The 14533-nt window shown below is 48.9% G+C and overlaps 1 protein-coding gene across 2 annotated transcripts in view; it reads left to right on the forward strand.

Annotated features, from left to right (window-relative positions):
- The window catches only part of CARD10 (caspase recruitment domain family member 10), a 46499-nt gene that overhangs the window by 30420 nt on the left and 1546 nt on the right, over positions 1 to 14533 (forward strand). Inside the window, exons 15-21 of one of the 2 annotated variants that reach the window (XR_015945876.1) lie at positions 1580 to 1703; positions 3873 to 4113; positions 7106 to 7175; positions 8575 to 8668; positions 10487 to 10796; positions 11895 to 12016; positions 13214 to 13329. Coding sequence is in view for 1 of the 2 variants with exons in the window: in XM_035128071.3 (XP_034983962.3) it covers positions 1580 to 1703; positions 3873 to 4113; positions 7106 to 7175; positions 8575 to 8668; positions 10487 to 10639; positions 11895 to 12016; positions 13214 to 13329 (920 nt within the window). In the remaining variant the exon portion in view is untranslated. The remainder of the gene's footprint in view (positions 1 to 1579; positions 1704 to 3872; positions 4114 to 7105; positions 7176 to 8574; positions 8669 to 10486; positions 10797 to 11894; positions 12017 to 13213; positions 13330 to 14533) is intronic. The other variant, XM_035128071.3, reaches the window with a different exon arrangement.

The raw sequence follows: 14533 nt of genomic DNA on the forward strand, positions 1-14533 counted from the left end.
TAGACAGGACTAGGAAATATTCCTGTCTGAAACCCTGGGAGAACCACTGACAGTTTGTGCAAGCCAGCTAGGTGGGGAGCCTGTGGCATGGTGTTCCAGGTGTCGATGGACTCCAGCTCCCATCAGCCCCAGCCAGCAGAGTCCAATGGTCAGGGATTGTGGGAATTGTAGTGCAGCAACATCCTTAGGGGATACTGAGCCAGGTGCAGCAACAGTCTGACCAGGTGCAAGGCAGCATTCAGTGTTCCCAAAACAGTTAATATACATTACCTCCTTGTCATTCTTGCAACAGCTGGGTAGGATATGTCAAGTATTGCTGCTGTTCCCATTTTGCAGATAGAAATCTGAAAGAGAGGCTTGCCTAACGAGTTCATGGTAGAGGCAAGATTCAAACCTAGGATTTCCTGAGTCCCAGCTCTTAAGTCTTGTACCCACCAGGCTACACCAACTACAAAAAGATTGGGCGTCCTTTTCAGTTTCTGAATCCGATTTGCACACCTGTGCCCACTTAAATGCTTGGCTGCCCGACTCCCATTGCCTGCCCTAGCGATGCTGGGGAGCCTTTTTCAGCGCAAAGGTCGCATTTCCATCTGGGCAACCTTCCATGGGCCACATGCTTGTGGTGGGAGGGGCCAGAGGCAAAGCAGGTGGAGCAATATATCATAGCTGCCAAGTACCCCGTTTTCCCCGGGATTTTCTTACCGTTTCCTGCAGTTGTCCCGAATGGCAAAATACCCCGTATTCCCTCGGAGTACGGCGCTCCTGCCGGCGGCCATGTTCTTCTGGTGCCGCGCCGGCACCGGAAGTCGCTTCTACGCACTTCCGGACATGCGTAGAAGCGACTTCCGATGCCACGGCGCTGCTGATCCTGGATTTTTCAATCCGGAACTTGGCACCTATGCAATATATGCAGATTTTACTTTTGTTCAGCAGGCTATCCTCCATCCAGGCAAGCAAGAGGCATGAGCAGAGTTAACGGACATATTCCAGCCAGGCAAATATGCTCAAGGAGGGTATGGCTGGGGAGAGTCTCAAGGGCCAAGTTGGGCCTAGGGTTTCCCCCCCTTTGTTCTATTGCTGCTCTTAATGCCAGTCCATGTGCTACCCTAGTGGCTGATATTTGTCTAGGCTGCAACAGCGAGCTTCCTCTGTTCCTGATTCTCCCCAGAAGTTGTGCCATACCCCAGCATTTACACGGGAATTGGAGTGAATGTGCGTAGGGCACAAGTCCACCTCTGAACAGAGAGGCCTGGGGCCTGTTTCAGTAGCTCTGGAAAGTTCTTCTTCAGTTTAGGATCTCCCAGTTCCCCGCACCCCTTCTTTGAAGAAAGATCAAAGAATCCAAAAGCAGCCTGTTTTTTCAGATCTTCTGTCCCCGGGAAACCTGCTATCAAGTGTACATTAACAGCCTACAGCTTGCTTTCTTGCTTGTTTTGTTTTAAAGATTGCAGAGGGGATGGATGGAGAGGTAGTGGCACAGCTCTTTTATCTTTTTTTAAAGTCCAGATTTATTTATTTTTTAACAAAGCTAATTTTAACTGATCCTTGCATCTCTGCTCTCTGTGTGTTTCTGCGGCAGCTTAGGGGGACGCAGCTAAACGGGGAAGTGCTCTCTCTGGAGAACTGCACCCAGGAAGTAGCTTACCTGAGTCTGCTGCACTGGGATGACCCATCTGCTCTGCTCTTCCTCCCTGATATAAGAGGTAAGCCACTTTTACCCAATCCTGCATATGTGATCGTTCTATCCTTAAGTAATCTGGACAGTAGTCAAAAGCTGTGAGTCTACTGCACAGCTGTGATGCTGCAGCAGAAATATTTCAGCTTAATATCTGTCCTAGGGCACCACCACTTTCCAGGTTTTGATTTGTTTAGAAAAAGGAAGCACAACCCAAGTTTCTAGTCCCTGTGGCTATGGAATGAAATCTCAGAACCCTGACTTGAGACTTGTGGTTAGCCAAGAGTGGCAATTCAGTGCAGTTCCCATGTTGTAGCTCTTTTCTTTTCTTTTGCACTACTTGAAGTACACACCACTGAGCCCTAGGGCTTGCTGATCAGAAGGTCGGTGGTTCGAATTCCTGCAACGGGGTGAGCTCCCGTTGCTCGGTCCCAGCTCCTGCCCACCTAGCAGTTTGAAAGCACATCAAAGTGCAAGTAGATAAATAGGGACCGCTACGGTGGGAAGGTAAACGGCGTTTCCGTGCGCTGCTCTGGTTCGCCAGAAGCAGCTTTGTCATGCTGGCCACATGACCCGGAAGCTGGCTGCGGACAAACGCTGGCTGCCTCGGCCTATAGAGCGAGATGAGCGCCACAACCCCAGAGTCGGACACGACTGGACCTGATGGTCAGGGGGCCCTTTACCTTTACCTTTTATGTGTTGCCACGCTGGGACAGATTTCCCATTGCTGTTAGCAGTCTCTGGTACCCCATGGCTTTTTAATTTGCTTGTACAGCTTTAAGGATTAATTACCCTTGCAGTGATAAGAGCCCCTGATTTTAATTTACCGTAAGTCACCCAGATGGAACTTGTCCAAAAGCTGGCCAGCTCAAGCCAGACTCCTCACTAGCTTGGATTCAGATCATGGGAGTTAGTGCCTGGAGGGCAGTTTGGGTTGGTAGCCCAGATGCCTCTCCTTCCTTTGAGCCATTACGGAGCCCTCTCTCCACAATCAGCTCTCTCTTTATAATCAGCATCTTTAAACTAGTGCTTGTTTTACATACAAAACCTCACTTTAGAGGCCTTCTCAAAGCAGCCTTGTTACAATGCTGGAATTGTGGAGTCCCGTGCAAAAGAGCAAGGAGAGGCGACCAGTCACTGGCTCTTCCTGTTGCTCCTTTTTTTGGAGCAAGGCAGTGTTGTCCTGCTCATACTGATGATAAGTAACAGGATACAGAAGTGATCTCTTCCTCTCCGCCCCCCTCTCATGCAAATGCTTTTTTGAACACCATGTTCACAGGAGAGGTAGGGGGAGTAGAGGGGCCACTTATTGGACCTCCTAAGTCGCACCTGCTTACCTAATGTGGGAGATGGATACACGAGGCTTCTAGATCTCCCATCTTTATTATTATTATTTTGGAGCTCTTGTGAGCTCCTAATTTTATGTGGAACTTTTTCCTCGGCTACACAGAATTTGAAGACTTCTATCTTATCATTGCCCTCTCTCGTGTGACTTTTTCTGTGCACTTTACATAATGCATCATCGCAATGAGCTCCATCAGGTTCCTTCCTTCATCAACAATAACTTGGAGACATCCGCTCCATTGAGCTCCAGCTGTTGGAGAGAAAGGAAGCAGGGCGCTCCATCCATCTGCTCTGCCGAGAGACCAGCAACTCATGGCTCCTTGGAACTCTCTTCATTCCAGCTGGTCATTACAAGAGCTTCCTTACAGCAACTTGCTTCTTATCTGCAAAACCCAAACAAAGACCAAGTGCAGAGGGGCCCTTTGTTACAAAACCGTGCCTGATTTTGCTTTCCCCCCCTCCTCCCTCCCAGTCACTTTTCCTTTTGTGCTGTGTCATTTAGATTGTAAGCCTGAAGGCAGGGACTGTGTTGATGTTTGTGAGCTTCTCCTTGAGCCCCCTTTTGTTATCCTGCAGAGGATGGTAAGACATGCATTGGATCAAAAACTAAAGCATTTATTTGGGTCTCTCAACTGCTATTTGCTGTCTCTTCTGCATGCCAGAGACTGTAGTGGTGGTGTTGGTGGGGCAACAACAACAACAACAACAACAACAACAAGAGATCGCTGCTGCTTCCATGCCTGGCTTGTGAGCTACCTGGTTGGCAAATGCAGGAGACAGGAAGCTGGACTAGATGGGCTTTTGGCCTGATCCAGCAGGGGCCTTCTCATTTGCATCCTCTTCTCTTTACCAGGATACCAGCCTCTCAAAGAAGCACTGGATGCTGGGAAGAAGGTTCCTGGCGACTCGTTTTACGTGCGTGCCAACCTGAGCCTCCTGGAGCTTGCCGATCCTTACGCCTTGTGCGTGAAGCACCGGGAGATCCTTCACGTCACGAACACTTTGTACAAGGGGCGGCTAGAGTGGTACTGCGCCCGCGTGGATCCCTTCACCCTCCAGGACTTGGACAGTGGCACGGTACCTAACTACAGCAGGTAATGGGCCTCTGTCCCTTGGGTGTGATTTAATGCACAAGAACTTAAGTGGGCAGAGGGCTGCTTTGCATGCACAAGGGATGCTTCCAGTCTTTTTGGGGTGGGATCCAGTCCCATACTGGCAAATTCAGGCTGTGCAATTATAGCCAAATGAGAGAATCGTGGAATTGTAGAGCTGGAAGGGACCACCAGGGTCATCTAGTCCAACCCTTTGCAATGTAGGAATCCTTGCCCCAACATGGGGCTCGAACCTATGACCCTGACATTAAGAATCTCATGCTCTACTAAGCAAGTTATCCTTTGGGCAAGGGAGGCCTTATGCAACCACCGCATTCCCCTCCTTGCACCACCTTGCCCTGCCCTGCCCCAATCATACTTCTTGCAATGAGGAAAGAAACTGGAAAATGCAACGGAAAGTGTGGGATAACACTCGAGGCAACATCCTCTAACCTCCCAGCAAGCAAATAGGAATGGACTCTCAGTAAACAGCCACCCGCCGTCTAATCTCCCTGCAAACAAATCGGGATGAATGATCAGTAAGCGGGTTGTCTGGAAGCAACCAAGGTCAATCCCTGGCATCTCTAGTTAAGAATGGGGAAAGCGACACAGCAACAGGTGATGCAGCCGAAATTTGTCTGAGACAGAATTTAAAACTGGAGGGAGGGAAGAGAAGGGTCCAGGGGGTCACCTAGTGCAATCCTGTGCTTGAGTCTGGGAATCCATAGAATCCAAGCATCCCCAACAGATGGCTGCCCAGCTTCTGCCTGAAGATCTGCAGGGAGGGAGAATCCCTCCACCCTGCTTTGGTCATTGGTCATTGGCTGCCTTCTAAGCTGCTCTTAGGAGCACAGGGAACTGCCTAATAAGAGGTCAGACCCACTGGAACACCTGGCTGTGTCTACACTGACTGGCAGCGTCTCTCCAGGGCTTCAGGCAGGGGACGTTTCCAGCGCTACTGGGAGATGATGGCAATTGAACGTGGGGCCTTCGGCATTCAAAGCAGGTGCTCTACCCCTGCACTACAACCCTTCCCATAACCGTTCAAGGTTTTTCTCCTGATGCTCAGTGGAAAACTCCCTCCCTGTAACTTAAGCACATTTAGATGCAGTCGCGCTCTTTGGGCAGCAGAACCCGGAGAATAGCTGCTGGGCAAAATACAGACCGTAATAGAGATCTAGAGCAACTAATAGCAAGAGATGGCATAAGGCAGCTTCTTAGGACTTCCCTCTATTTTTTGGCAGTTGCAGCACTTGACTAGCACCAGGTACAGTGAGTCATAACCCATAGATCTAAGCACCACCATGATATGTGGGTGCTGTAGGAGAAGGGTTTATAGGGGAACCCACAACTGGGAGGAGGGGAGGTTGTTAGTGAGTGCCTCCCCTCCCCTATTTAATTTCTTCCTCCTTTGAGGAATCCTAACAGTTAGAGAACAGTGCAAGAGTTTTGTGGAACATTCTGCCCCCTGAGAATTGCCCGAGTCTAGTCTGCAGGTTTTTAGCAGGATCTGCAAAAGCCTCCATGTTTAAACTGGGTTTTTAAGCTACCTTGTAATATTTATGTAGCATTATTGGATTAATTTTAGGTGGACTCGGGTTTTGGAGTGCTAATTGAGTTTTATTTGGTGCCGTGCTTTTTATTGTGTTTCCATTGGATTTTTAGAGAAGGCTGAGTGGATGGCAGGCAGAAATTTGGTGGGGGGCAACTAGGTGGAGACACAGCCATGTTGCTGTTTCAGAGGCTGCCTGGGAGCTGTAGGGAACTGGTGAATCAGTGGATGTGAGCTGGGATTCAGGAAAACCAGGTTCAAGTTGCCACTCAGCTCTGGAATATCCATGTGGCCTTCCCTGGTTAGGATCTGTGTGCTGAGCTCACCCCCAGTATCATTAGAGATGAATGAGAAGAGAATTGTGTTAAAGCAGTTAGAACAGAGTGGAAATAAGTAATGACCACACAGTGCTCTGGCAACTTAAAGGCTAACAGAATTGGCCATAATAAATGGTTCTTGCTGCAAAAGACTTAACACGGCTGCCCCTCTGGAAGTAATGATGTGTATATAAAAGCTCAGGCTGCAACCTTTAATAATTTAAATTAATTGGTTAGGGCCATTTTAATAGACTAAAAAGAAGCATCTCTGGTTTTCTGGTTTGATTGGGTGGTAAGTTTTATTTTATTTTTTAAAGTTAAATGTAAGTTTACCCTAAATACTTTCAAAAACTGAAGGTGGCACCCCCCCCATCACTTTCTTCACTGATGGCCCTTGGTGAAGCATGCACTTCCATCACCTTGCCTCCCCTCACTTACATAAGCTATTGTTGTAATTGTACACACATTTATGCACATTTGATTTATTTTTAAAATAACAACAACAACAACAATTTATTATTTATACCCCGCCCATCTGGCTGGGTTTCCAACAGAACACCAAAATACAATAATCTACAGAAATCCATTTGATTAATTGGCTTTCCTTAATGAAAGCCCAGTTGCGCCTCCCTCTTTCCAGTGTTGAATTCTACACTGAATTCCCCATCACTTTCCAAATTGCAGCAAGTCTGGCTTTTGTTTTTGTTTTTTTAAAACTGGATTTGTTCTGCTAGGCTGACAGAGTCCCTTAATCCACTTTAGTTGCACAGACCTAAAGTTCTGATGTGCACTTGAATCCTGCAAAACGCTGACTGTTTGGAAGCACTGACAGTGTACCTTTGTGTTTCCATGCCTTGCTAAGCAAAACAGGAGCTGAGGCTCACCAACCTGGCTGTTTGTGAGGATGAGAGAAATCTCAATATGCCTTCTTCACTAAAAAGGGCATTTGGAACGATCAATTCCTGTGCCTCTTGAGAGCAGTTGGCCACACGGTGCTGCTTTCTTTCTCTCTCTCTCTCTCTCTCTCTCTCTCTCTCTCTCTCTCTCTCTCTCTCTCTCTGTGTGTGTGTGTGTGTGTGTGTGCGCACTCCCATCAAGCTGGTTTTCAATTGCTGTCATCTTTCAGGGCTCATCAGCTCCTGAAGATACAGGAGAAAGGTCAAATGGCAGCCCAGCAAAAAGGCTCCAAGACTAAGGTAAGCTGGAAGTGAGAGAACAGGGGGGGGGGGGAGGAATGTGTGGGTTGGGAAGAAAGGACCGGTGGTGGTATTATTATTGTTAATCATAAAAGTTCTTTTATTCCATTCCAAAAGGCTTCCAGAACAGCTTGCACTAGTAAGGGAGTCCCTATCCTCAGGGTTGCAATCCAAAAGGAAAAAGGGATTGAGAGGGAGGAGAGGGAGAAAAGGAAGATAGAACGGTTGCTTGCTCATGTTCATTGGTGATTTTCGTATAACTCCTTGGCTGTTATGCCAAAGTTGTTGAGAGAGGAGGCTCACATTTGTAAGATGCGCACAAGGGGAATTGTCTAGACTCAGCCCTGGAACCTGCAAATCAATCAATCAATCAATCAATCAATAACTGCCCTTCAACCGAAGATCACAGGGCGGTTTACAGTATAAAAGCACATAATGATATGGTGCAGCCAGTGTTGTGCAGCAGATAGAATGAAGGACTTGGAGCACAGAGACCTGAGTTCAAATCCCCACTCAGCTACAAAACACAATGGGCAACCTCGGGCCCCTCGGTCTCTCTCCAGGCTAGCCTACTAAACATTCGTCGTCCCTGGGATGAAGGGCTGAATATGAATCTTTGCGAATAGTAATGAGAAGGTTCTTTCCTGCAACGTGTGACGTACCGTCAAGGAGGGGAGCGCTTTTGAACATGCAGGAAGTACTTTTATCTCAGCTGTGGACTGATCAAGTCACACCCATCTGGAATTGCCGTGAAAAGTCTAGCGGTCATAAGCCACCATGATTGTGATGTTTGAGACCAATTTCTAGGCAGAAGGGTTCTGCATTTTAGGAAATCATCGCAGCTCTTGGCTTAGGGAGGCTCACCATGGCAAAATCCAGGGGTGCAGTGGGGAAGGGAAGATGGAGAGAGGAAAACCCCCTCCTGGTCTAAGCCTCTTCCCTTGTCCACAGGCTGCAAAGTCCTACTTCCTGGCCTCAGTGTCTGGTTTCTTGGATCGGGTGTGTCACGTAGGGAGTGGGTAGCTGGTGTCTTGCTCCCTTTCTCTCTCCGACACACAGCCTAGGCGAAAAGTGCTGCACTTCCCTTGTGTGGTAGCTGTTGTCTCTGCTGGTGCAGCGTTTTCTTAGGGACAGCCTTCCCTTATGGGAGATGCCGAGAAATGCCTTGCATTGTTATCTTGAGCTGTTTTCTCGAAGGACCGGAGCTGGCGAGAGAGGAAGGCTCTTAATTGCTGCTATGCCCTGCCTCACTCGGGGAGTTGTATCTCAAGGCACAGCCTATTTAACTTCCAATAATAAACATGTAGCTGTCATTTTGCAAGCGCCTGAGTGATGCATGCTTTGTTCTGTCTGTCTCCTTCACCCCTCCCTCCCCTCCCTTTCTCTTTGTTCTTTCCAGCTGAAGAAACGGGCCCTGGACCAGCTTCGCCTGGTGAAACACAAGCAGCAAGGGGGGCAGGGTGAGGAGGCCCCTTGGCAAGAGCTTTGCCCAGGTGAATTTGCAAACCTCTGCTCCCAACAGAATAGAGTTGCTCTTGAGTTAACGCCGGATAAGTAACTCCCACGAATGGTCCACCTACTGTGGTGGGTGGCCTCTCTATACAGGAGCAGTGTCTCTCTGTGTCTGTGCGTTTTGCATATTCATGAGGGTTTGCTTGATTTATTCAATATGCAAAACACCATCCAAAGATCACAGGGTGGCTCACAACATAAAAATACGAAGTGAAAACCCAAAATGCAAAAATAGAAAGGAGAACAAAATAAAACCAACAACCCCCCTCCCACAAACAGATTTTTAAAAGACATAGAATGTTCATCAGCCAAAGGCCTGGTTGTAGAAAAACATTTTCACCTGGTGCCTAAAGATATGTAATGAAGGCGCCAGGCGAGCCTCTCTGGGAAGGGCATTCCACAATGGGGGGGGGGGGAAGCTGCAGAAAAGGCCCCTGTGAAGGAGGCACATGAAGAAGGGCCTCATATTATTATCACAGGGTCTAGTTCATATGGGGGGAGGCAGTTGTTGAGGTATTGCGGTCCTGCGCCGCTTAAGGCTTTAGAGGTCAAAACCAGCACTTTGAACTGGGCCTGGAAACTAATTGGCAGCCAGTACAGCCAGGCCAGGATTGGCATTATATGCTCTGACTGTCTGGCCCCGGTGAATTCATTCATTCATTCATTCGTGGATACTCCACCCTTTAATTATGTCATCAGGGTGGTGTTCAATAAAATGAACAGGGGGAACCCACATTAAAATAGCTAGTACTTAAAAATAAAGAATAACAGCCAATCTAGAAAATCATAAAAATGGGCCAGGAAAAAATAAAAAATAAAAAAAGCTTTTAGCTGGGCACTGATGAGGCATTTGAGTGGGTTCCAGGTGAGCCTTTCTCTTGGGAGAACGCTCCATTGCTGCAGTGCCACCACTGAAAAGGCCCTCCCTTTATTAACCACATGTTGATCTTGGAGAAAGCACTCTGATTATAACCTTAGAGTTGGATTATGTCGGCATTGTGTGCCTGCCAAAGAATTGGGAACCATGGGAATCTCACTCGTTCCCTCTTGTTTTCCCCAAGATAACTACAGAGTAGGGGTGGGGGATGCTTTCAACCCAAAGACCCCATTCTTTCAAGGGCAACCTTCTGAGGGCCAGGAGCAGATGCAAAAGTGGGCAGAACAATGGATGTGATTCTTGCCTTTGTTGATTAGGTTTCCTTAAAGTCAGGCAAAAGCATTTGAGAACGGTATGGCCTGTGGGAGGGGTGCATGGGCTGGCACAGTCATTGAGGGCCAGATGGAGAGCTGCATGTGGCCCCCAGGACTGAGGTTCCCTACCTTGCAGTAGAGAAAAATGAGAAATCGTGGATGATGGTGATAGGCGCTTCCTCTTGCCCGAATAAAGCTTGTGCTTTATTCACTGGTCTTATCTGAGCTTGTCTTTAGGGTGGTAGGGATGGGGAAGCTGTGGCCCTCCCGGTTGCTATTGGACTCTAATTCCCATCAGCCTCGACCAGCATGGCCAGTGGTCAGGAATTATGGGAGCTGCAGTCCAGCAACACCTGGAGAGCAACAGGTTTCCCATCCCTGCTTCGTGGTGGGTCACAGGACTCCTTGTTCCTCTTGGAAAATAAATAAGCAGGCCCTCCCCAGCCAGAACAGGGCTGAGCAGAGCTTGCAGGGGTCACGAAACGAGGACCTCAAAGGCCCACGCAGCTCCCAACCACCACCATATTAAAGGCATGTAAGGAATCACTGAAGCCAGCAAGCCTGCCCTCCCTTCTCTTGCTCATTGACACTGTCTTTTTTATGTGCAGGTGGAACTGAAAAGCCCTACAGCCCGGTATGCCCTCTGGTGGTTCAGACTCGTCGTCCCGTCATGCTCTCACCTGCTTGCTTAGCATCCCGCCTCATTAATAACCTTCTGGCTCTCCCTTCCTCCCATCAGGACTTTTGCTCGTGCCCGTCTGGTAAGCAGGAGAGGCTGAGTGATTTGACGATGGGCCGGTGGTGGAGCCGGAAACCCCAAGTGGGTCTACTTCCTCTATCCTTCCTGGCTCTGGACTTGCACCTTGAGACCATGCTTGGAAATGAGTCTCTGGTTTAATAATTTTTACTCCTACAGAAGTAAGCATGAAAGCTTCCTTTTCATGCCTCTAGCTCAGAGTTGGGGTGAACTGGGCCTTGCAGAGGTTGCAACTCCCCATCATCTCTAACTGTTGGTCCTACTGGCTGGGGTTGATGGGAGATATAGCCCGACCACAGGTTTTCCACCCTTCCTTTGAGCAAGGATCTTCCTTCTGCATCTTGAAGTGGGTAGGGGGGTGACTTTTGACAAGACCTTCTGCCTTTTGCCCTTCCCTACCTGAGCCCCACAAATGCAGGTTCCACACTTTGGGTGCAGGAAACAGAACTCTGAGGATCTCTATTCATGAAAAGCAGAGATGGGAGACCTATGGCCCTCCTGATATTGTTGGACTCCAACTCCCATCAGCCCCAGCCAACGTAGCCAATGGCCAGGGATGATGGGAGTTGGAGTCCAACAACATCTAGAAGGCCACAGGTCCCCCAACCATGATGTAAAGAAGAAAACTCTCCACTGTTCATGGCCCATAGTGTTGCTGCAAAGAAGGTCTGCTGATATGAGATTAATGCCTCCTAATGCAGTGAAATGTGGGACCTTGAGATTGTGCTATGATTCTTGTACCGTGTGGTGTGGAAAAGGAAAGGACAGGAAGTTCTTCTGCATCGAGGGTTGGGCCAATAGATGGATCTTGAAAAAAAATGGCTTTCCATTCGTCAATCCCCTTAACAAAACTACTGGGAACTACAGCGCTAAGGTCATAAAAATAAAAGACGTTGCTTCTGTTTTCCTTCCCTCACAAAAGAAAAAAAATAGGGCAATTTTTGGGGAAAAGTTCTGAATTGCAACTTGCATGATTTACAGCGCGATCCAATGCATGTTTATTCAGAAATATCTCCCAGTGTGTTCAATGGGTTTGACTCGCATGGTTAGCCTTAGGCTGCCAACCCCTGCACTCTTAAATGAAAGTAAATGTAACTGAATTCATTGGGACTTAATTTTGATTAAAGAGAATTTCGGATTGAAGGTCCACATCGTAGCCTAGGCTTTGAGAGTACCCCCCCCCCCATGATAACTCATGCTTATTGGCACATCTCCTCCAAGACCTGTCTTTTTGAGGTTTTTGCTCCCTGCATTCACAGATGCCCCTCCTGACCAAAGACTCTCCTCTGGCTCCTCCAAGAATATTATTATTGCTGATGGGATCTCCGAAAGCCAGAGGAACTGTGGGAAGATGCGGAGCATCAAGGAGGCTATTGGAAAGGTGAGGAACAGAGCACTGCAATTTCAGGGCTGAGAGGCAGGGCGAGACGGACGGTTATGCTAAATACGCCTTATGGAAAAACTTGAGACAAAAATTAGATTCCCCTTTTATTGTAACACTACCCAGGCAACTCTTTGTGGAGAGAGCTTCTACACTGCTACTCCCAATTACCAGACTGTTAAAATTCCTCTTGGAGCAGGGAGTGTACTAGTGGCCATCTGGAGTTATGGGAAATGTAATGGCTGCACTTTGGCCCTGTTTCTAGGGAAGTGGAATCCAAATTATCTTCCTCTGCCTCAAACCAGTCCCACCAAGCTGTCTCCTCAACTTCCTATGTGTAAGGGGCAGGGAGTACAGACAGCCCCCTCCCATCCTGAGAAGCAGTTCCTCCACCAGCCGCGAAGCCAGCGGGGATGGGGAGGAGTCGAGTGAGGAAAGAGAAAGGAGGAGACAGGGCTCTGGCAGCATAGGAGAGCCCTTGCTACACAGAGGGGAGGAAGAGAGAGAGGGGGGAAGGGAGGAGAAGGAAAACAGGAAAAGGAGACCCTTTTCCCCTCCGGTTCCGGAATTACGCAGGAGAAGGCGGGGAGGACGTTTTGGCGTGCCCAGACTCTTATGCTGGAAGAGAACGCGGAGCGCGCCATTCTCGGGTTCTGATTCGGACTAGAAGGATGTATCTTGTACAGCTGAATCACTGTAAATAGACTGCACATAATAAAACCTTAAAAGGCAAGAATGTGGAGAGTCGTTACTCTAGAGTAGTCACCACCGGCATCCTGTGACACTATGTAAGCTCCATGACTGCCTTTTTGCACAATATCTGTTCACATCCCATTTGTCCTCCTTCTCCAGAGAAGAGGGTCTTCTGAGTGCAGACCTGCAAGCTGGTGGGCTCTGTAGGTCTGTGGGTTGATGCTCTCCTTGACTAGCATGGGAGTCCGAGGGTCTCTGGAGGTGAGTGACGGGATCTTCTCCCACCCAGATGTATCGGACACCCAGCGTGCTGTATATCAACTGACCCTGCCCTTCAATTCTCTCTTTTCCTCACTGGTTTGGTTGTAAATCCCATCCTTTAATGGAATTACTATTGGAAAAGCAATGATATTTCACAGTGTAGGGTTTGATTTAATGTAACTTGTCAGGGGCGGGTTATTTCTTTTCCATTTGAATCAGTAAATCTGTTGGATTTCCTTGCAGAACAAACACTGCCTGCTGGAGCTGGAGGTCCAGGTGGCGAGGGAACTAATTAAAAGTGAAATATACCCCATCGTTATCCATGTTGAGGTCACAGAGAAGAACGTCAGGGGAGTCAGGTATGAAAAGCCCTTCTCAGGATTGACACAGGTTGTAATGCAGATGGGAAGAGCTGGCCGTCTCCAAAAAGTAAGGCAAGGGCATGGGATGGACTTAAGATGGTATAAGCAGTCCGGCGCCCCCTGCTCTGCTGTGACACAGCTCTAGATGAGAGCCCTTCTTCCTCTAGCAGAGCCTGCCAGAAGAAGCACCAATGTTTCCATTGTGCTTAGACCCAGCTCCGCAACCCACTCTGCCCTACCTGGAGAAGGACAATAGCTCAGTGGAAGAGCATCTTCTTTGCATGTAGCATGTCCCAGGTTCACCCTCTAGCACAGGGGTCTCCAGACTACGGCCCGCGGGCCAGATGCGGCCCAATTGGCCTCCCAATCCGGCCCGCGGCGACCCCTGCCACCCGCTGCTGCCGCCCGCTCTTACAACGCGCTGCGCGGCGGCGCGCTTCCAGATCTGAAAAAAGCGCCGAAAATTGTTTCTGCGCATGCGTATGGGCCTCTCCCGACCCAGAAGAGGTCATTTCCGGTGCACTTCCGGGTCGGGGGAGGTGCACTTCCGGGTCGGGGGAGGCCCATACACATGCACACAAACAATTTTCGGTGGTGTTTTGGACCTGGAAGCGCGCCACCGCACCAGTAAGTGTGCGCGCACATGCACACGGGCGCGCACTCCCCCGCCCTCCGGCCCGCCGCGTGATCGGCGTGGCGGGCACCGGCCCAAAGGCGGGTAAGTCTGGGGACCCCTGCTCTAGCACCTGCTACTAGGAGAGACCCTGTCTGAAATCTGTGTTGCATGCACTGTGTCCCAGGTTCAGTCTTTGGCATTTCCAAGTAGGGCTGTGAGATAGCCCTGGCCGAAATCCCGGGAAGCTGCTGCCTGTCAGTGATAGACCGAGCTAAATGGCCAAACGGCCTGGTACAGCTCGCTCAGTAGAGCATGAGGCTCTTAATCTCAGGGTCATGTGTTTGAGCCCCACGTTGGGCAAAAAAGATTCCTGCATTGCAGGGGATTGGACTAGATGGCACTTGTGGTCTCTTCCAACTCTACAATTTTATGATTCTATGAATATAAGGCAGCAGACTGGGGCACTGAACCGTCTAAGGAGGTGTAGCAAGCTATGCTTGTTGAAATTTCCTCTTCTGTGCCACAATTAAAGCTGCTGAACACCCTAGAACACAGGTGTCTCACAGTGAGAAGATGAGTATAACA

Source organism: Zootoca vivipara, chromosome 9 (genome assembly GCF_965207765.1).
Source record: "Zootoca vivipara chromosome 9, rZooViv2.hap1.1, whole genome shotgun sequence".
NCBI classification, from domain to species: Eukaryota; Metazoa; Chordata; class Lepidosauria; order Squamata; family Lacertidae; genus Zootoca; species Zootoca vivipara.